This window comes from Callospermophilus lateralis, chromosome 6, assembly GCF_048772815.1.
Source record: "Callospermophilus lateralis isolate mCalLat2 chromosome 6, mCalLat2.hap1, whole genome shotgun sequence".
In the NCBI taxonomy this organism is placed as follows: domain Eukaryota; kingdom Metazoa; phylum Chordata; class Mammalia; order Rodentia; family Sciuridae; genus Callospermophilus; species Callospermophilus lateralis.
In genome coordinates, this window is record NC_135310.1 from 38,506,866 (window position 1) to 38,530,082 (window position 23,217).

Below are 23,217 nucleotides of genomic sequence, written 5' to 3' on the forward strand. Positions count from 1 at the left end.
GTTCAAGATCCTTTAGGTAGCTTTTTAATTTTTATTAATTCCACAACTAAATCCTATGCTCTCCTGAACTTAAGAACCATATTTCTATTTAATTCACATATATACTATTATATATGAAAAACTACCAATAAATACTAAGGCAAAATAAAGAGGTTTTTAAGAAGATAAACTTGCTGTCAAAGAAGCATATCATTAATTCCCCTAAATTAGAATTTACTTGGTTTCTTTGTTTTTCTAATACTTGCTTTACTTTTTAAAAAAGATATATTTTTAGTAGTATATGGATGCAATACCTTTATTTTATTTGTTTATTTATATGTGGTGCTGAGGATCGAACCCAGGGCCTCACATGTGTGAGGCAAGTGCTCTACCATTGAGCAACAACCCCAGTCTCTTGCTTTACTTTTGAGCAAATACAGCAGGCAGTTTCACTGCATGTTGGGAAGTATTTTCCAAGTTGAAAATTCAGTTACACCTTCATGATTTTAGACTCAATGAATTTTAATGGAAAATAATTATTTATCTGCTATTTCTGTTCTAATTATGTTTTTACATTTCAAGGTCAGTTAAACTGATCTTTATCCAGATGGTAAATGCCATTTGCGGATGACATTTGAAGATGTCATTTAGCTTCTCTTCTGACATTTTCCATTTTACACTTACTTATTTCACTTAATAGGGCCATTCATATTCAGTATGATTCAACTTAGAAGTGCTTAGAATTAAAAATTCAAAGTATTCTGTGTTCATCTTCTGCCTAGCTGAGTTATTTCCAATTTGTCCAGCCAATTAATCATAGGCAAAAGTGCTTAATAAAATTAACTATGTTATTTTTTCCTCCCTTCACAAGGTAGCAGTTTCTTACCATTTCATTAGCCAAGAACCTTGAATAATAGTAGAAATAATTAGATAAGCCAGTTCTTTATTGTGTTCAGGTACATAATGAGCAACTGTTATGCTGGTATGTAGTTACAGCCTCTGTCTCCTTGCACATGAAAGAATTTTAACAAGTTAATCATCTGTGTATGCTTAGTAGGATTTGGTATATGGAAAGTATCGTCTTACAAGGATAAAATATAACTATTGGACTCATTTATTTAGAGATATAACTAAACTTAAATTAGAATAATTATGTTCTGAAATGATTCTGAATGTAGTTATCTTGTTTTAAATCATACTCTTGTTAACTTTGAGAAAAATTTTTTTGGGGGAATACATATATGTTTTTCAGTTTTCCTAATTACTAAAATCAAAAATGAAAGAAGGGATTAAAAATTCTTCCTTTAGTCCAACCCCTTAAACTTTAGCCTGGTCTTTATCAATTTAATATTAAATGTATAGACTAAGATTGTATTAAGTTATTCATTGTTATAGTAATCATTTCAGTTTAAAGCAACTTTCATGTACATATAGTCATAAATAATTCTGTATATTCAAGCAATTTTAATACTTAATTGACTTTACACCACAACTTCTACATTTCTGAACTGTGTTTAAATAATCTTTAATCAATTAGCTAATGTTTCTGTTTTTTCAGAAAAAGTTTGTATTTTCTAAGCTGATTTCCTTTTAACAATAGCTTTTGGTTGACTTAATACAGAATGGCATCATGAAATTAATTATTAAGTCAAGAAAATTTCCTCTTGCATTATATATTCTGTTCTATTAACTTTGGCTTTTGTTTTGCAGTGGACAGGTGTAAGATGTTTGACTTTGATTCTTTTGTAGGTTAAATTATCTTCCCTTTCCATATTTCTGGATATTTATTTTTAACCTTTGTATCAGAATCCTCTAGTAGGAAAGAGAATTCACCCCCCACCCCCATGGTTGAAATGAATGGGGATTACTCAGAGTAGCATCTGCAGGATTAAGGGAATGAAGCAGAGCTGTGCTGAGACATTCAGAGACCAGCAGCGCTTAGAAACCACCACTGCCTCCAGGGACACATTGCTACAGAGGCCAGTGAAAAGTGGAATTGTTGTCCAAAGTGTAGCTTTACATGTGATATTGGAAAAAATGAAGAAACAGGTGAAACACCCTGACCCATCTCTCCTCTCACCTTCCATCCTTTATCATTCACCAGTGCCACTTGTTGGTCAAAGCCAATCAGGAGTCAGGTGAGGAGGGAACCTGGGGAAAGCAGAGTATGAAACTCAGGTTCCTGGAGCACTAATGGGCAGAGAAGGGCAAGAAATCTGAGTAGCTAAAGGACAATAACATGTTCAAAATATTGCCTGGATATGTCTAGGTGATGGCCTTTGTTTATCATATGTCCAGAGCATGTAAACCCTTTAATATGAAAATGAACATTTATTTATTCATCTCAGAAATTCTTTCTTATATTATAGCCTGAATAATCACATGTGCTCTTCTTTTTTCTTCTTGGTGTTTCCTACTTTGTACTCCTTACTACTGGCTTCTCATCCTTCTTTCACTGTTTTGTTCTTTATCTCTGTGTCCTTGGACAATTTCTCAGGTTCTCAATATTATTGAATCAATATTCTGCCATGTCATCTGCTTTGTAAAGAGAGTGCAAAATTTAATTCTTGCCTTGAATTTTAGTGTCCTTTGAGTTTTCTTATTCCTGGCAGCTCCCCAGTTTTCAGAGCTTAATCTCCTCTTATGACCTTATTAATTCACAGAGACCATCTTTGTTGACTCATTAAGAATATGACATTTTCTAAAGCTGTCTTCTGTTTTTCATAGTAAACAGTTTTCAAAGATATATTTTTTAAAAAGGGGTTTGTTTGTTTGTTTGTAGTTGTAGATGGACAGCATGTCTTTATTTTATTTGTTTATTTTATGTGGTGCTAAGGATCAAATCCAGTACTTCACACATACCAGGCAAGTGCTCTGCCATTGAACTACAAGCCCAGCCCCTCAAAGGTATAAAAATATTGTTAAACTACTATCAACATAATGTTGTTGCTGTTTTCTTTCCTTTAAGTTGATTTTTAAAATCAATCTAATGTATTTTAAATAGCTTTATTGAGGTATAGTTTACATAACATAGCTTCATTTGTTTTAAGTGTACAATTTAATGGCTTTTAGTAAGTATACAAAATTGTATAACCATTACCTTACCCCAATTTAAGAACATTTCTATCACTCCATAATGATTCTTTGTGCCTATTTGTAGTCCCCTTCTGTCTCAACCCTAACCTCAATCAACTATTAACCAGTTTTCTCTATCTATAGTGTTTAATTTCCTGGACATTTTGTATAATTGTAATCATACAATATTTGGCCTTATTGGCATATGGGTTCTTTCACTTAGACCAAAGTTTTTGAGGTTTGTCTTTGGAACATATATGAACATATTTCTTTTTATTTCCTAATAATATTCAGTTGTATATATCTGCCACATTTTGTTTATCATTCATCAGTTGATGACCATTACATATTTTCCAAGTCTCTGGTTATGCTACTATGAACACTCATATTCACGTTTTTGTGAGGATGTGTTTTTATTCTTGTGTGGACATAGAGAGAAATTTATGGATCATACAGTAAATTTATGTTTAACTTTTTAAAACAACAGCCAGCTGTTTCCAGAATAGCTGTACCATTTAACATTTCCACCAGCAATGGATGAGGGTTCCAGTTTACTCATATTCTAGCCAATACTATCACTCTTTGTTGTAATAGCTATTTCCTCCAGAATAACCTAAATTAGAACTAGAAAGTATGTAGACAAAAATCCAACTAAAAATGGTAAAAATATTGATTAGACACTAGACAAAATAAGTTACACAGATGGGCAATAAGAATATGAAAGATGTTCAACATCATTAGGAAAATATAAAATCAATATGATATTTTACTTAATATGTAACAGAACAGGTAAATACTAATATACATTTTTTTCCATACTGGGGATCAAATCCATACCTTTTTATTTTTTATTATGAGACAGGATCTTGCTAAGTTGCTGAGGCTGGCCTCAAACTTGATAGTCCTGCCTTAGCCTTCCTAGTCACTGGGATTACAAGTGTGTGCTACCATACCTGGCACTAATGTACTTTCTATATCCATAGATTTGCCTTTTCTAGATATTTCACATAAATCAAATCAGATTATATGTGGTCTCTTATGTCTGACTTCTTTCACATAGCATATTTTTAAAGTTGATTTGTTATATCATTTATCCATCCTTTTTTATTGACTCATAATATTTCCTTGTATAAATATCATTTTTTACCTACCCATCCACCAGTAGAGGGATATGTAGATTGTTTCCAATTTTTGACTCTTCTGAATAATGTTTCTAAGAATATTTTTCATGGATTATGTGTTTATTTGTCTTGGGTGTATGCGAAAGAGTAGAATTGTTGGGTCGTGTGACAAACTTAAGTTTAACCTTTCAATAAACAGGCATGGTCTGCATGTCCAATTCTTCTGTTTAAGACAGTAAAGGCTATACATTCAATAAACTATATTTCTTGTTTGAATTTCACAGATGCTGTTGTTAAAGTAAAATTTTCTCAGATTGTGGCAGATACTAGATAATTAACTTTAATCTCCTTTATTCCTGTATTTTCATTTTTGTCTTTGCTTTCCAGGATATCTTAACAGTAAGTAAATGATAGCTTCGTGTTTATTAACCCAGGATTCTGTCAGTTTGAGCAACAATGTGAACAGGGTTAATTTTCTTTAAAATTCAAGACTTTAAGATACAAATCTGACTCATCTGTGATTATTGTCTGTAACTTTCCTAGACTTACGGAATATTGTCCTATTGTTCCTATTCCAGTGATGCCTTATGCTCTTGTCTTTATGTACATATTCCTCAGGTATATGACTTATTATTTATGATTTATTTAGGTACTACTATATGTGGAACTTGTCTCATGTCTAAAGTTGTATGTTCCTGGGTGTAAATTCTTTAGCATTAAATCAAGAGACAAAATGATTCATTTAATCTAGAATATGGTACTTACTTTTCTACAAATTAAATTATCAGACATTTACTGATGCCTGCTTTTTCCATTATAATTTTGAAATGATCTGACTGATTGGATCAAATACAGTACACTTTGAATGCTCATCAAGATGCCCTTTAATATAAAGTAAAATCAAATGATAACATTTTCAATGGACATGTGTCATTATGCATAATACAGATCAACATTATCATTTTGGTATGTGGAGAGAAGTTGCAAGGATTTTGATTATCCTTTTGTTTTAGAATTTATTGAGTAATTCATAAGGTGTGCTGAAAATCTTTCCAAACCTCACAAACATACTTATGTACACATCCTCACTACACATTTGCTCTCAATGTGAACATACACATAAGAATATATTCCATGAGTATGATACTTGATTTTAAAAGAGTTGATTTGGCTCTTTGTCCTTTTAAATATACTCAGAATTTTTTAATGAAACCAATAACTTATATTTCTATTTTCAATATCTTTAAAGGTGAGAAAAAGGCTGATTCTCTGGGCTTAGTTGATTATCATTGAATCAAACCATGGAGACAAAATTTTCTCAATCCACTTCAGATTTGCAGAGAAAACATTCTATTAGTATACTCTATTCATGATTTTTACTTACTTGTAACATAAGGAGAAGCAGTAGAGATTGTGATTGTCCTGCTTTATTATAATGTGTTCATAAATTTGTCACAAGGAGTAAACTCGGTTTTCTCCTTGTGTGTTTTTTTCTCCAGTTATTTCAGTTACATCTGTAGTTAATACCTGTTCTAGTCTAATAAGAATATTTAGGCATAATACCCTTTATTAAAAAGAAGTTTTAAAAAAAGAACACAGGCAAGGACAAAACAAAAAATCAGAATGATAGCAACAAACTAGAGGATAAACTCAAATAAATCAGGTGAAATTTAAGATAAACAAATATGATGTCCTAGAATTTGATTTTTACTTTTTTAAACACAAAGTGGAAAAAGGAGAAATGTATTTTAATTATAAGAAAAAAAAAGGCGTAGGAAGTTTCATTGATCACAACTCGTTATGAAATCTGTTATATGAGGAATGCTGGAAAGAACTGGAAGGTGTATGTAGCCTGGAAAAGGAAATACTTGAGATGTGACCACTCTTTTTCAATGTCTGCTTTTTCAATGTACTGCATGTAGAAGATAAAGGAGATTTATTATTTAAATAACTTTGATTTTTACCTTTAAATAGGTTTGGAATCAAAACAAAGACTTTCATCCATTAGGGCCATCTGTAGAAAGGAACGCATTGCCTGTCTTTTGTGGAAGCACACTTCTGGTAGGGGTGTAAGGAATTGAATGGGAGGTTCTTTTGCTTGTCCTATTTAGGTCACCCTAGCAATCAATCTAGGGCAGAGTTTGACAATTCCAGTGTCACCAGGGGTCAAGTAGAATCATAAATGAGTTCAACTGACCATGTTGAGCAATGGGACAAATTGGAGAGCCTATGTCTCACTATTATGTTTCAGCCCAGAATTGCTACACAGTAATCTGGACCCAGCTTTATCTGGTCTTTCAATTTTTCAAATGAAATTGAAAATCTGAATTTTTCAAATGTAACTTAGTCACATATTAAAATTTGGAGTTAGGTGCCAAATTTTAATTTGGTTTCTACAATGATTAAGCAGTTACTTGACTAAGCAATGATACTTAGAATCCAGTTTATTAACAAGAGCAAATTAGAAGAGAATATAAATCTATATAAATTTGGCAGCTAACTCCAAATTTTTTTAAAGCATAAATGTGGGCTATTACTTTTTAGCCTACTCCAGGAATTGCCTCCTCAAACTTGCTCCTAAATCCTTTTCGTTTCATTTTATGAATTATTAAATACACTCACTTGTACAATTACATTATTAAATATCTTAAATGTGTAATTGCTTGAAGGATAACTTAAAAACACTCATATAATACCATCCCCTAGTGTTCTGTCATTTTGTAATGGCAGCTTCAAGCATATTTCTTGTCAGATTTTTAACCTGACACAAAATGATGTTAAGATTATTGTATTAATGAGTTAGAAGCTGGTTGAGACACAATGTATACTAGACAGCTCATCCTTTCAACTTACAAATGCTGGCCACAGATTTTTTTTCTCTGACTCATTGTAGAGAAAGGTCATAAGGAACTACAGTCACTTCCCAGTAATAATTTTCTAAATGTGTTTTAATTGTTTAAAAGCAATGATTCTTAGAATCCATTATTTATTAACATGAGCGAATTAGAAGGGAATATAAATCTCTGCATTTGCTGATGTCATTTATAGCTTAGTAAGCATTTATTTACTGTGGATAGAGTATCTGAAGCATAAAATAATTTTTAATTATTAGTATTTCAAACATCATTAACCAGTTGCCCAAATAAATAAACAACAACAACAACAACAACAACAACAAAATCTTGGCTGAGAAATCTTGCAGCATTAGATCCAGAGTTCTCTGAGCCTTTGTAGCATACCTACTCATCCAAGTGTAATACAGGATGTGAATATCAAAGAAGCCCTTAACCATAATGTCTTTGCTTTTTTATTTTTTATTTATTTTTATTTTTTTTTATTGTTGGTTGTTCAAAACATTACATAGTTCTTGATATATCATATTTCACAGTTTGATTCAAGTGGGTTATGAACTCCTATTTTTATCCCTTATACAAATTGCAGAATCACATCAGTTACACTTCCATTGATTTATATATTGCCATACTAGTGTCTGTTGTATTCTGCTGCCTTTCCAAAGCAATGTAGTTTTGCTTTGAGATCAGTTCTTTATTAGTACTTTGTCAGACTCTGTAACAACCCATACTCTGTTCCAAACAAAGTTTCTACAATGATGAAGTAGTTACCTGTTTAAAAAAAAAAGAAAAAAAAAAACTCTCTCACAGCTTTGAGCTTTGAGATCCTAGAGAAGCTTAGAGAGTAAAGACATAATTCTATCCAAGGATCCAGGAAATGTGTTGACCATATGGTATGAAACATATAGTGGAGGGAGGCAATTATTGGGTTCAAACTTGACTTTGAAGGCAGATACTTTCACAAAAATTTTATAGACCCCAGCTGTTATAATTTCCTTTCATTTCTGCCTTCTCTGGTCCTATAGCATCCATGTCCCACTAACAAGAGAAGTCTTTGCTTCTTTTTTTCTTTTGGATATTCTATGAACCTTAAAACTTCTTACCTCCTCTGAAGTTAAGTTCAACATTTACTTTCCAAGGTTTACCTGAATTTCACTATATTAGTCACAGAGACTGGGTTCCAATCTAAAGACATTTAAGCAGTATTGGAAAAATGATTACATCTAAAGTAATTATTGACACTAAAAAATTACCTTTGAAAAGAAAAGACACTATGTATAAGCCATTTGGTTTGGAGGAAACAACCCTGATTCCCACACAGAAAAGATTAGAAAGTTTTCTTTCTTTGGTGACCTGCAAAAGTCCACTCATTAATGTTCCTCAGTGATAACAAAATCATATAACTGCAGTCAGCCTGACCTCTGCTGTAGTGATCTACTTTAGGACAATGGGAAAATGATGGAGAAGCCAAGGAAAGGAAAATTCACTGGATACTTTTACTTAAAAAATTATATAAAAGTTAAACTAATAGCTTGATTCTGGCAACTTTAATTTGGCATTAGATCAAAGTTTTTAGTGCAGAAAAATAGTTTATTCAGCTTTTAAAAGTTACTTTTATTTAGGCATTCACTGTAAATAAGAAAAAATAAGTTTGGCAGTCTCATAGCTCAGAAGATAGGAATGGGGTTGGGCTTATGAGATGGGAGAAAGGACAAAGGCATTGGCGGAAGAAGGCTGATTTGTTTGTTGTAGGTTTGGGTCTCCATCTTCATGACATAGACACCTGCATGCCACATATAACTCTCCATCTCTGACATTTTTCTTTGTGACTCTGCCCAGAAGGGCATCACCATCTTCAGTGATAATGAAAAATCCACAGGTTTTTCATTTATTCTTACCTTCTAGGGACAAATCCCAGGTTTAAAATGTCAATTAATTTCCTTATTTTCAGTGTTAACTCTTGGAGTAGATGAATTAGAGATGGCTTTCTTTTCCTACTGTCATTTTTCTATTCTTTTCTAAATCCTGTCCTTCTTAACTACCAGAAGAAGCTTAGAGAACGTGGTCCTTAAATTACATTTGAGAATTTTCAGGAGACAGCTCTTTTTGTATTTGTCTTTATGTCTCAATTCTGACTTAGAGAGTTTTGTGAAAATTGAAGTTATTTTTCTTCCCCTGCATAGGAGAATTATAAAAACAGAAAGATAAAATTTATTAATGCTGAGGTTGGAATTGATAGATTTAAATTAGAAGCTGAGATCAGGGGAGCACTGTGAAGATGTACACCTCCTTTTCCTGAAAATGAAGAGTAAAAGCCAAGTTCAAACAGAAGGAAATACTTTAAAAAGGTGCTGATCCAGGCCCAGTAATAAGCTTAAATGTTAGATGAACTTTATTAGCTTTTAACTCATATCACACCTATGGTGCTAATTGAACACCTGCTTTTATTAAAAGAAGAATCTGCAATTTAGAACTAAAAGGTGAGCTTTTAAAACAACTTTTAGTGCTCAGTTTCATTAAAAAGTTTTTTTCTGGAATCAAAACATTGGCAAAGGCAGGGGAAAAAATACAAGGAGAATACAGTGATCTTCATTTATCCCATATCTGATTACCCCTTTCAATTTTTTTTTTCTCCTGAAGGTTTACTTTTTTGTTTTTTTCCTAGGGTTGGCAAAAGGAATATTTTTTGTAAATATGTACAAAGCTCATTAGCCTAGTGTTTTTTTCAATCCCAGTGGTGAAATATGTATGGTAAATGTATCAGTTAGCTAGTGCTGTATAACAAACTAGCCTAAAACTTAGTGGCTAAAACAGCATTTTTTTTCTTATCTCATAATAATTTTGTGGTCCATTTTTTAGATTATTCTGGCCTCAGCTGGGTCTGTACATGTATTTGTGGTCAGCTGATAATCACCTAGGAGGCTCTGCCCATAGAGGTTGATTGGCTGTGGACTCAGGCAATGGGAACAATGGGGCCACATGACTCATTTCATCAAGCAAGAGGCTCCAGATCTAATATTTGGGGCAGCAGCTTTCTAAGATAAATAGCCCAGTAGTGTATAAGGGATCATGAAAGTTGACTCACAGCTAGCATGCCATCTCTCCCATGACATATGATTAGTCAAAGCAAGTCACAAAGTCAGCCCCGTTTAAAGAGGGACAGAACTTCACTGTGCCTTTTTGTGGGGTTATTACAAACAGAGATGCCTATCTGGAGCAAAAAGATAATGCCACTTTTTTGTAAACAGTTTACTATGGAAAACCTTCATCACTAATAGATAATAGACACCGATTGGAGTCAAAGGTTAGATGTCTCTATACCTATAATTCTGGATTATTTTATGTAAACCCTTAGTGAGTTACATGACATGAAAAGAAGTAATCTATCACATCAGAATGATCACATTGCTGGACATCAAAGGAAAATGAAAGAATCAAAAAACCCACTCACCTGACTTCTACCCAAGTTCCTCTTAAGCCATGACTGAAGGCAAAGAAGAGAGAACATAGAACAGCTTAGAGCAGAGTCCTGGACCTGAACTTGAGGGCATGAAGACAGAGGCAGAAGTGTGCAGGCACTTGAAGGCCAAAGGAGGGCCAGTGACAAAAGAGAAATCACAAGATGGGCTGATAAGTAGGGCCACTCAGGCAACACGGCCATCAAAGAATACGTGTACTAGGCATCTTTACAAATTATTTTGAGATCCAGAATCTTAATTGGTGACAGTGGTAAAAATGGATTGAAAAAAATCAAGCAAAATAGTAGAGTAGGATGACATAGGTTTTATGTCCTGTTTTAGTGCATTTCAGTTCAAACATTTTTGTCCTTTACTTTTTGTTGTTGTTGTTGTTGAAACAGTTGAATGAGACATTTACGCTTTTTCAGCTTTAAATGGAAATTTTAAAGTGAACCTTTTTGTTTGTGGGTTTTTCTTTGTTTTTTATTTTTTTATTTTTTTTAAATTTTTTTATTTTTTTCTTTTTTTCATCTTTCATACATTTGATTCATGTGAGTTATGCTTTTCCATTTTTACCTCAAATACAAATTGCAGAATCACATCAGTTATGTTTTTCTTTGTTTTAATCATTTGCCAACTTCTTGCAATGCCTCCAAAACAAATCTATGTACAAAATAAGGCTGAAGGAGATGATATTGAATGAGTACCCACTTTGTGTCACATATACCTCCAAGAGCAGAGGTTATGAAAGAGATCCGTGCCAGGAGCCTGTTCTTGTGGAGCTTGTATTTCAGAGTGAGGAGGAAAGCCCAGTTCAGATGGTGAGAAGAACTATGGAGAAAAATACAGCAGGATTAGGGAGACAGAGAACTTGCGGTGGAAGAAAATGGAGGAGGTGTGTGTTGTTTTATGTGAAGTAGTCTGACATAGTCTCCAGCTTTAGGTCCCTGAAGCAAGGGTGCAAGTGGTCCTGAGAGTACATGAGGGGAGAATGTTACAGGGAAAGGTAACTGTAGCTCACAGGCCCCAAATCTGGACTGTGCTTGACATCTTTGAGGAACTGCAAGGATGTCCAGGACAAATAGAGGAAAGAAAGCCAGGAAGAGAGTGAGGGCGGTGAGGTTGAAGTGCTTGCTTGAAATGCGGGGGGCGTCTACTGCAGAGCAGGGTGGTGGTTCACAGAGCCAACCACACAGTACACTCTCTTACCCTGGGAGCTTTAGAAACTGTGCCCAGCCCCAGAATATGTTTTGAAAAGACTGATCAAGTCTTTATAGAATGTTACTAGAATAAATACACTGCGGAATCAATATCTGCTGCCTTAGTTAAGCACAGCTCTAACAGAGCAAAATGGAAAACCACTAGGAGATTTTGTGGAAGAGAATGGCATGGCCTAATTACCCTGGCATCTGTCTCCCTCTCACCTGCACTCCCCTGTGGCCCTCTGAGGCATGACCTAGTATAAAGTTTGGAATCCTGTCTCTCTTCTAGGATGAGAGCGGATAGTGTGTTCCTGAGCAAGGTCTCTAGGCCTCTTCACCAGTCCTGTCTCTACCAGTCTCTCTGGGTTAAGTGTTAAGAATGTAATTGAAGGAAAGGAAAAAGATTTCAAGGAATAGAGCCCTTCCTGGACCTGTGGAGACAGAGTCCTCTGTCTTTGAGTTTTCCTCCAAACTTCAGTCAGATATCCCTGGGCCTCCCTCTTAATGTGACATTGAAGTCACAAGTATTCACAGATTGACTATGAGAAGCAGTAATTTTGTATGTCACTTCTGCTGGCTCCTATGTTGAAAATACAAAGACTTATTACACATGTGCAGAATATGTCAATTAGTGTCCCAACCTTTGTCCATGCCCAGAGAGCATAGAAAAGGATATGCTCAGAAATAATAAAACCCTGTCTGCTAGTTTACAATGTTCTCCCCTTGGAACCACAATGTAATGTAGCTGTCAGATCTAGAGTTCTGAAACTGGGTTCTGGTTCAATCACTTACTAGTTGGGTTATTTCTTCTTTGTCCTTTGTGTACTTTGGAATATGATGTCTAACTCGTAAGGCTGTTGTCAGATTAAATGAGTAGTATATATAAAGTACTCAGCCAATTCATGGTACATATTTAAGTCCTAGATATTAATGTAGCTATTCTTGATTTAATCACCATACAAACAGCTCACTCTGATTTTATGCATTTTTACACATGTCATACATGTCCATATATACATACCTTTTGGTAGCATTTTAGTTGGTTCTCTGTTTAATTGCTAAAGACATAAAAATGCTACCTATTAGTAAGTGCACCAGATTTCAATTGAGAAAGAAAGACAATCTGAAAACATTTTTAGAACATAAACCATCCATTTTATGTAATTGCTGTGCAAACATAATTATTGGCAAAACTCTCTAATTCCTGGCCTTCTCATTGCTGAAAAGAACAGCCTTCTCTTTTGGATAATCTGAGGCTGGGAATGCAAAGAATTAAGAAATGGACAAGAAATGTTTTCAACACATTTTTCTGGAGAATCATTGAAGTGCTGGTTTGCCACGAAGGATGAAAATCTGAAATTTGTTCTAGCCTCCCACATGCTCTCCTCCTAGAGGTCACTAGATGTAGAAGATAAAGGTGGGGCAGGATGGTCACAGCGGAAATGACAGCTTTTTCCTTATAGGAAAGGGATTGTTCAGACTGACTTCCTTTCTCTAACCTTATAGATCTCACAACTTTGTTTCATAGAAGTAAGAAAGTGAATAAAAACTTATTGGAATAATAAAAGATGATTAAGTATTTATTAGAAATTTGAATGTGACACTGAGAGGCCTTAGCAGTCCTTGAGGCACCTTAAGACAATGTACCTTTATTCAAGGGAAACCTCTTTTCAGAGCTTCATTCAAGTTTAACACCCAACTTGAATGGTACTTAAATAAAAGTAAAGTAGAAAATGCCTCTTAGGAAAAAATGCAGTATTCCTCCTTTATTAATTCAGAGTTCTCATTTTAACATTGCCTGCAGGATAAAGTCTAAATTTCTCAGACCCACAAGCTGACCTCAGTCTTTCCAGCATCTTCTTCTACCTCCATCTCTACAGTGGCTCTTTCTTCATTATTTATCTTCAGAATTTGGTGCATCTTTTAGTCACACTCATTCCTCCTTATCTTTCCTGCTGTTATTTACTCAGTTTTGTGTCTGTTGAAATTTTACACGTCCTTCCAACAGCAGCCCTCTTGAATAATTTTCTCTGATTTCCTGAATCTGGAATCATTGCTTCTCCCATTATTCTCTCAGTCTTTTGTTTGTTGTTCAATTGTTGCTCTTAGTTAATTGTGCCTCCTCCTTTTTAGTCATCACATACAGTTAGCTCTTTAGCCAGAGAGTAAGATATTTCTTAGTCACATTGGTTGACCTTCCAGTACATGTTTATGCCAGAAACTCAACATGTCCGTGGAGTGGATGAAACACAAGGACCAAAGATGAAGTTTCCAAAAATTGATCGTACTTTCCCTCATAACCCTTGAATATCATTCCTTTCTCTCATGATCTTCTGGACTTCTACCTGCATTTTTGGGTTTTTTGTTTGTTGTTGTTGTTTTGGGTACTGGAGATTGAAACAGGAGTGCTTTACCATTGAGCTACATCCTCAGTCCTTTTTATTTTGAGACAGGGTCTCCCTGAGTTACTGAGGGTCTTATTAATCTGCTGAGGCTGGCCTTGAGCTTGCAATCCTACTAAGCCTCTTGAATGGCTGGAGTTATAGGTGTGCACCACCACCTCTGGCCATCTTAACAATGTCAGTCTGTGGCGGTCCTTGTTTAAAACCCATCACTGTTCCTAGTTAGCCTTAGAACAGTTATTCACTTGCATGAGATAAAATCCAAACTGTATTTGATGTCCTCAAAATTCGACCTTTGACACCAGCAAGTCTCAGTTATACTGAATTTTCTTTGTGTGCTAGATTTTCTTTCCCCTCCTCTTCTTCCTCCTCCTCCTCCTTCTCCTCTTCTTCCTGATCTTCTTCCTCCTCTTTCTCTCTCCTCCTCTTTCTCCTCCTTCTTCTTTTTTCTTTTTTCCACAAAGTATTGTGTTCCTTTTCTTTTTTCTCTTTCATTGGCTTACCACTTATCTACCAAATTTGAGATGAAGCTGTTACTTCATTCTGAAAATCATGACTTATTACCCAACTGTCTCCAGCCCCAGACTGGATTAAGCCTTTCTCCCCTGAAATCTAATAGATCCCAGAGATCAGAAGGACTTGGGTAAAGTTCTGATTCTGCTACTTAGCAAGCAGTAACTTTAGACAGTGGGAACATTGGCCTCAGAATCACTGACAGAGTTTAAGTCATAGATCACTGGGGTAAGTCTTTTCCAACAACTTTGCAGGTGACATTGATGATGCTTTCTGGTGATCACATTTTTAGAACCCCTGCTGTAGATAGATAATTTATCTACCTTTCTTAGGTTTAGGTTAACCATCTTCAAAGAGAGTTTAAAGGGTGTTTTAAAAATTAGTCAAGATAATGTATGTAAAAAAATGAATTAATGCTCAATCAATGCCAGTAATTATCATCTTTATGTTATCAGTAATTAGTTACAGACTGAACAGACCATATTGAGGAATCTGGAAACCCCATAGAGAACTGAGATCACGTCATTTTATTATTGTTGTGGCATAGGCACCTTATGAAGTGCATTAATAATTACTAAATAAACATATAATTAAATGAATTCAATATCAAAGCACTTAAAAATATTTAGTAAGATGAATTTAGTGTTTCTTATAAGTAGACTGCCTAGAGTGTTCCAGGTTCCCTATTCAGCTCAATATATTCTTAGTATTCTTGGGATTGCTTTTGCTAATTGATTCATCAATCACTTTCAGATATGGTAAGTTAATCCTTACAACTTTCATTTATATAAGATTATACAAGCAACATAGAGAACTTCTTTCTGGAAAGAACTAGAATGAATAACCACATGGACTGCTTACCTCTGTGTCCTTTCACGGCATTCCGAATAAAAGCAGTTGCAACAATATCTTATTCCCCCTGCCATCTGTGCCTTAATATGTATTATGGGTTCCATATTAGATGTCCCCCAAAAGCTCATGTGTGAGACAATTCAAGAAGGTTTGGAGGTGAAATGATTGGGTTTTGAGAGCCTTAACCAAATCAGTGAATTGATTCCCTGATAGGGATTAACTAAGTGGTAACCAAAGGCAGGCAGGATGGAGCTGGAGAAAGTAGATTATTGGGATTGTGCCTTTGGGATATATATATTGTCCCTGGTCAATGGAGTCTGTTTCTCTCTGCTTCCTGCGTGCCATGTTCCCAGCTGCTTTCTTCAGTCACACTCTTCCGCCATGATGTTCTGCCTTTCCTCAGGCCCCAAGAAATGAAGCCAGCTATCTAAGACCTCTGACACTGGGAGCCCCCAAATAAGCCTTTCCTCTTTTAAATTTGTTCTTCTTGGTCTTTTGGTCATACACACACACATAAAAAAAAAAAAAGAACTCTTATCAAAACAATATTCCCATGGGTTAGACATTGACATGTAAAGAATTATAATTTCAGTTCTTTACAAATTCAAGAAGTCTCCCATTCTGAGAAGCCATTCCTGCTTTTACTGTCAGTCTCCACTTCTGTCATCCTTCTTTTTAACTTCAGAACTTCATCGTTGATATTTACTCATTAGTTCAGCAAGTATTTTTCTAGTCTTCCAAGTGGCAAGCATTATTATTCTCATGGAGGTGATGCCACACTAAGGAAAAGTCTCTGCTTCACGGAGCCTAATGCATGGCATTTACCAGCATTTGCTGTATTGGTGTGAGAAACAGAACTGAGCATCAAAGATTATTTGTTGCTGGTCCATGAAACAGTTTGGGGCTAGTTAGTATCCTATGAGTTACAAAGTGCTTGTTTGAATTTTAATTAGGACTTGATAGTAAAATGTGGGAAATTTTTACATAGAAATGAAGATTCCCAGCTTTTCCTGAAAAAGTTCACATTCCTGTATCCTGGAGCTGCTCCCAGTCTACCTACTACTTCCTGAGATGGAGCATGCCCTCTTATTTCACCACACCCATATCACTCCCTATTACAAGTGCATGTTTCATGCTTGTTTGCATGGACATATGTTGAGAGAAGAATGTGAGTCTTTAAATCCTACTTAAATGCATTGAAAATTTTTCTTTACAAGCTTGTTTCAACCTAATTCTAACACTGGAAATAATAACTTAATCTCCCTTTAATTTTCTTTAGTGATGTGGAATATTAACAAGCATTTGCCTTCATTAGAACTATATAGCTTATTGACTCATTGAACTACATTTTGACTTGAGTTCTTTTCTGCATTTTTATAGTAAGCTTCCTGTATTTATCAAATTAATCAGATAATTGCCAGGCACATTCTACTGCCCTCTTGATCTCGGTTTAAAGTAAAACTATATCTTAATCTACATGGTTTGGATACTTTTTCTCCTTGTATAGTTATTGATCAAACTTTTTGTCTTGGTTTTGTCATATGAGGTTAGAACATTTAAAAAAATTGAATTAAGATTTTGGTTTAACTAAAATTAGTTTACCAAACTAAACATATTCATGCTTTGTTTCAGTTATCCTTAAAAAGAAGAGGAAGCAAAGATTTGCCAAAATCTGAAAAAAAGGCTCAACAGACTCCCACAGAGGTATGTGGAAATAAAATTTCAACTTGCATATAAAGCAACTGTAAATGTATATTATAATAAGCTATATTTTTAAATAGCCATAATGGCAAAATAGACTTATGCAAAACATAGTCACATTATGCATATCAGTTATGTAGCTATGGACACAGGTGGCATAAAGTATTCAGTACATTTGCTCAGAAAACATCAGTAAGAGCACCATTACAATTGCTTTTACATTGTAAGCGCACAGCAACATATCATTAGTCTTTTATGTGCTACTGTATTTGAGAACTGTATGCAGGGTGCTAATCTCATTCTTTCATAATTAATAAGGTCAATGGAATGGCTGTTCCTATAGTAACAGGAGAGTAAAAATGCAATGCTGTAGGAAGGGATGGTAGAAGGAAGAGAGAGGTTTATGATGTCTTTAGACAACCTAAGAAGGAAGTAATTCTCAAAACCAATGATAGGAGAAGCAAAAGGAAGGGAAACAAAGGAATAAAAATCAAATGAAAAAGATGTACTCATTATGGGCTTGTTAAGAACTTTAGAAACACAGCCACAGTAAAGACTAGCTCTGCTTCCAAGGTAAGCAAGTGATGATGAAGAAGATTCTAAATCAGAATAGGAAATATTTGGGACAGAAGTGACATTATGGTTCTGAAAACACTTAGCTAGATATTGACTTTAAACACATAAGTTGGGATATATAACACTAATGTCTGTATTTTTTAAAAAAAAATTACAACGTGTTTTCTCATTAGAGAACTTTAAAGTGGTATTGTGAAAGTTGATCTGATCCATTTTTTAAAGAATGACCATTACATATATATTATTTTCCCTTTTCCTCTGCTCTCCTCTCTCCCTCCCCCCACCTCTCTCTCACACCTTTTCCCTCTTTCTATTCCCCCCACCCAGCCAGTACTGGGGATTGAACCCAGGGGATGCTTAACCATTGAACTACATCCCAAACCCTTTTTATTTTTCATTTTGAGATAGGGTCTCGATAAGTTGCTGAGACTAGCCTCAAACTTGAGATGCTCCTGCCTCAGCTCTTGAGTCTCTGGAATTACAGGTATGCACCACATGCCCAGCTCCCTCCTGTCTTCTTAAGGATACCCAAGCTCAGAACTTCAGAGTTCCCATTGGTTTCTCTGCTGATGTGATCTCAACCTTGGTTATGTGTCCTTGATCTCAAGGCAGTCTCTTACAGATTCTCTCCCCTTTGAAATGGATTTTTTTCAAAGCTGTATGTGGCTTACCCTCTTTTCCTCTTCTATGCCCTGGTGATGTTCTTTCATCACCTCTTCTGTGCATCCATCCTTTCCCCTAAACCCTTTATAAAGGAAAGTAAACAAACCAATACATCTGCTTTCTTTAATTTTGCCCCCTCATCCTATTTTTCTTTTGTGCTTCTTTTCTAGAGGCAGCATGTGCAGTGCAAGGAATATGTGTTTTTTAATCAGCCTGAATACAGACTGTGCTTACGCTTATTAACTTGTGTTTTGCTGGCTTAGGAATCCTCTATACAAGGGGCAGACATGGAGATTTAGTGACAGAAGGAATGTGGTGTTCAGGCTTTCAGATCAGCAACTTCTAGCACTTTACACTCCCATTAGCAGATAGGACGATGGGAGGCCTGTGCCCTGTTCACCATCTCTTCCATCTCAAAGACTCTGGGCCATACTTACTGAGCATCTCTGGAAGCAGCTCGTTTTTCTCCTCATCTTCCCCTAGTTCTTTACCAGAATGCAGCTCAAACACAGGGGCCTCTGAGTGGTTGGTATGGAAGGCATTTTTATTCCCACTTTAAAATGAGGAGGACTGAGGGATGGCTCAGTGGTAGAGCGCTTGCCTAGCATGCACCAGACCTTGGGTTTGATCCCCAACATTGCAAATAAATAACTAAATAAATAAATAAAATGTATAAAATAAGGAAACCAAAGCCACAGAAGTTAAACAGCCCAGAGTACATATTTAGAAGAATTTGGGGCAATTAACCTTGGGAAACATTTTTATATATAACAATGCACTTCTGTAAAAACTCTCAGAAAAAGTGGATTTCCATTTCTACTTTAGTACTATTCAATTTAGTTAAATGAAGAGGCTTTGATAGTTGTCATAAGAATGTGTGAGAGGACTTTATAGAGGGTCTAGTGCATTATCCTTTCAGCAGGTAGAACCAACTCTATCCATTTCAGACTGGTGGCAGTGCATCCTATTTTTAAAATGATGTAAATGGTCATCACTATTCTCCTTGGAGGGACCTTTCGGATGTCAGACTTTTCCCTAAAGTTGACTTTAAAATAATTCTTTAAATCACGATGGTGGAAAGATTGTTTTCTGCAAGGCAAAGTGATCATGACCCCTAATTTCAAACAACTGAACTCAAAATTCATCTTCTTTCCCACTTGTTAGCTGTTTAACCTTGAACAACTCCCTAGACATCTTTAAACCAGGAATCTTAATGCCTACCTAAGAAATTTATTTTGAGTATTAAAATTGGTCTTATTTGTAAAGAACTTTCCAGCATCTGAATGAAAGTAGTTGCCTGATAAATGCCAGTGAGTAGGTGCATACTAATCATGTTCTTTAGAGTAAATAGGTTTCATATTTATTGCAGTTAAGGAAATCCAGCCATATAAAAAATAAACAAAAAGAACATTCTTAAATGACCACCAAACAATTGTGTGCAATTACAACATAATTATTTCCAAATAGTGATGATCATCTTTTTGTTTTGTCTTGTTTTATATTCCTTTTCTTGTGTTTCTAGGATATAATAGTATCCTAATCTTTCCCTGGACAAAGAATGTAAATGGTTTGGAGAAAACACACAGCATCTACTTCTATGTGCCATTAAATCTTATTTACAAAAAAAAAAAAAATTGTTTTTGCAGGTGTCCTTTCTTGTTTTCTTTATTTACATAAAAATGATCTTTTATTCTTTTCCCTCTTTTCCCTAAATGAGGACGACAATGAAGATCTGAAATGCCAGCTGCAGTTCGTTAAAGAAGAAGCTGCTTTGATGAGAAAGAAAATGGCCAAGATCGATAAAGAGAAGGACAGATTCGAACATGAGCTGCAGAAGTACAGATCATTTTATGGAGATCTGGACAGTCCCTTGCCCAAAGGAGAAGCTGGGGGTCCTCCTAGTACCAGGGAGGCGGAGCTCAAGCTTAGGCTGAGGTTGGTGGAGGAAGAGGCCAACATCCTGGGCAGGAAAATCGTTGAACTGGAGGTGGAGAACAGAGGCCTGAAGGCTGAACTGGACGACCTCAGGGGCGATGACTTCAATGGGTCGTCCAACCCTCTCATGAGGGAACAGAGTGAATCCCTTTCTGAGCTGCGGCAGCACCTGCAGCTGGTGGAGGACGAAACGGAGCTGCTGCGGAGGAACGTGGCTGACTTGGAAGAGCAGAACAAGCGCATAACTGCGGAACTGAATAAGTACAAGTACAAGTCTGGAAGCCACGACAGTGCCCGACACCATGACAGCGCCAAGACAGAGGCCCTGCAGGAGGAGCTGAAGGCTGCACGCCTGCAGATCAACGAGCTCAGCGGCAAGGTCATGCAGCTACAGTATGAGAACCGCGTGCTCATGTCCAACATGCAGCGCTATGACCTGGCCTCGCACTTGGGCATCCGTGGCAGCCCCCGCGACAGCGACGCTGAGAGCGACGCGGGCAAGAAAGAGAGCGACGATGACTCGCGGCCACCGCACCGCAAGCGGGAAGGGCCCATCGGTGGCGAGAGCGACTCCGAGGAGGTGCGGAACATCCGCTGCCTCACGCCCACCCGCTCCTTCTACCCTGCGCCAGGTCCCTGGCCCAAGAGCTTCTCCGACAGGCAGCAGATGAAGGACATCCGTTCTGAGGCCGAACGCCTGGGCAAGACCATCGACCGGCTCATCGCCGACACAAGCACCATCATCACCGAGGCGCGCATCTATGTGACCAACGGGGACCTGTTCGGACTGATGGATGAGGAGGACGACGGCAGCCGCATCCGGGAGCATGAGCTGCTCTATCGCATCAACGCACAGATGAAGGCCTTTCGCAAGGAGCTGCAGACCTTCATCGACCGCCTGGAGGTGCCCAAGTCCGCGGACGACCGTGGCGCCGAGGAGCCCATATCCGTGAGTCAGGTACAGTTCTGCCTATTGCGAGCCATGGCGATGGCAAGGCTGGCCCTTGGAGCTGTGGTCCCTCGTGGGTGGTCTCCACGGCCTGAACACCAGACCCCACCTTAGGGAGGTCCTAGCTCAGAGCCTAATGGGTTTGATGGCCCACTGGGCTCTTCTTTTTTCACACTGTGCTCCTGATTCAGGCCTGAGATTTCTGTATCCCAATCACTTGGTAACTCTTTCCCCTGTTTCATTTAAAGGGAAATTTTAACACCATCACTACTCAAGTTTTTGGGTAAAGATTCAAGAATTTTTAATATATATTATTTTAGAAGGTCAGCATTTTTCAATATTACTTTACTGTGTGACAAGAAGATCCTCAATAGCAATCTTCAAATGTCAATTTCAGGTTTTTGAGTCAAGATTCAAATTGAGTTTAAGACTTTTTTAAAAAAGTTTCTGAACAAAAACAATTAATGGAGAACTACCAGTGGTAAGGAGACCCATCTTGGCCTAGAGACCTACCAAAAGGGACAAATAGATGCCACCCCTGTACTATAAGTTGATGTTACATGATTATTTCTAGAGACAATCATTGCCAGTTCTATAATGGAGAATCCCAGGACCAATACGGTTGTATTACACCATAGCTTTAAGGCAAAACTAACTCAGAAAAATAGTAACAACTATTCCAGAACAGGGAAAACCAGCATTTTTCCTCCATCCTGATTTGTAGAGGCACACCGGATGAATTGGACTGAGCTGCTTTGGCCAGGTATGGTGGCCACTGAAAGACCAATGCATTTTGTCAAAGTTAACCACATAAAAGAGAATTTGTGAAACAAAAAAGGTAGTGCTGTCCCCTATGGCAAGCCCAGTGTCCTGTATCCACTGGAGAACCCATGGAAGAACAACAGCATGCATGGCTTTTTAGACCGCAAGACATTTTATATTTAAAAATTAGTTTACGCACATAAGCATGACAGAGATTAACTGCCTGTTAGTTGCAGCTAGCTAATTTCAACCCCTTTGCTTATTTATCTTGCATGTTGCTGTGCTTTGCCATGAAAAAAAATGTTTTATGATGAAATTTGTTGAATTTTGAAAAGTTAAAGCTTACTTTTTTCTGTTTATTTTATCAAATACTTGGTTTTTAATTTCCTTGTTGTAGATTTTTAATATTGTGAGCATGTGATCTTTTTCCCATTATATCCTTAGAAAAAAGTAGAAGTAAATCGAGAAAAAGCATTGTGTATAATTATAGACTTTAGATTTTGTAAATATAGGCTTATGGGAGAATTCCTTATTTTAAGTTGAATGAATAATTTAATTAGTTAATATGAATGGACGTTTTAAAAATTATTATTAATTAACTCTTCTCTTTGTTTTTGCATTTACCTTCCCAGATGTTCCAGCCTATCATTTTACTTATTCTCATTCTTGTATTATTTTCATCGCTGTCTTACACAACAATATTTAAACTTGTCTTCCTTTTTACACTGTTTTTTGTACTGTAAATCTTTCATCATTTACCATTCATTGTAGTATTTTCAGTTTGTTTTATTTTGTTCACCCTTCAAGACAAGAAGTAAAAGAAGTCTAGTTTCTGTAGTAACCAATGCTGTAAAAACACTGAAGACTGCTTATTTCTGTAAAAAGACACAGCTCATCTTACCTCTTCCCAATTCAACAAGAAGGCCAAACACAAAATATTTCAGGTAAGAAAGTAAATTTGACTTTTTTGGGGGTGTCAGTCATCTTAGTTTTTACTTCATTCTTTTACATCTTGATTTGTACTCTTTATATTTGTACAGATAATTATTGACAGGTAATTGACAAGATAATCTCTTAGTAGTTGACTATCATGATAATTCAAAGCTGAACATTCATAAGTTGGATTTTGTTCCAAAAATCATGCCGATTTATAAAGTACTTTATAATAGATTTTATA

At 36.2% G+C, this 23,217-nt stretch overlaps 1 protein-coding gene across 1 annotated transcript in view; it reads left to right on the forward strand.

Moving 5' to 3' along the window:
- The window catches only part of Mtcl3 (MTCL family member 3), a 35,833-nt gene extending 13,050 nt beyond the window's left edge, over window positions 1-22,783 (forward strand). The window contains exons 4-6 of the mRNA XM_076858272.2: window positions 17,087-17,158; window positions 20,112-21,287; window positions 22,673-22,783. Of these exons, the coding sequence (XP_076714387.2) occupies window positions 17,087-17,158; window positions 20,112-21,287; window positions 22,673-22,783 (1,359 nt within the window). The remainder of the gene's footprint in view (window positions 1-17,086; window positions 17,159-20,111; window positions 21,288-22,672) is intronic.
- Window positions 22,784-23,217: the final 434 nt, after the last annotated feature.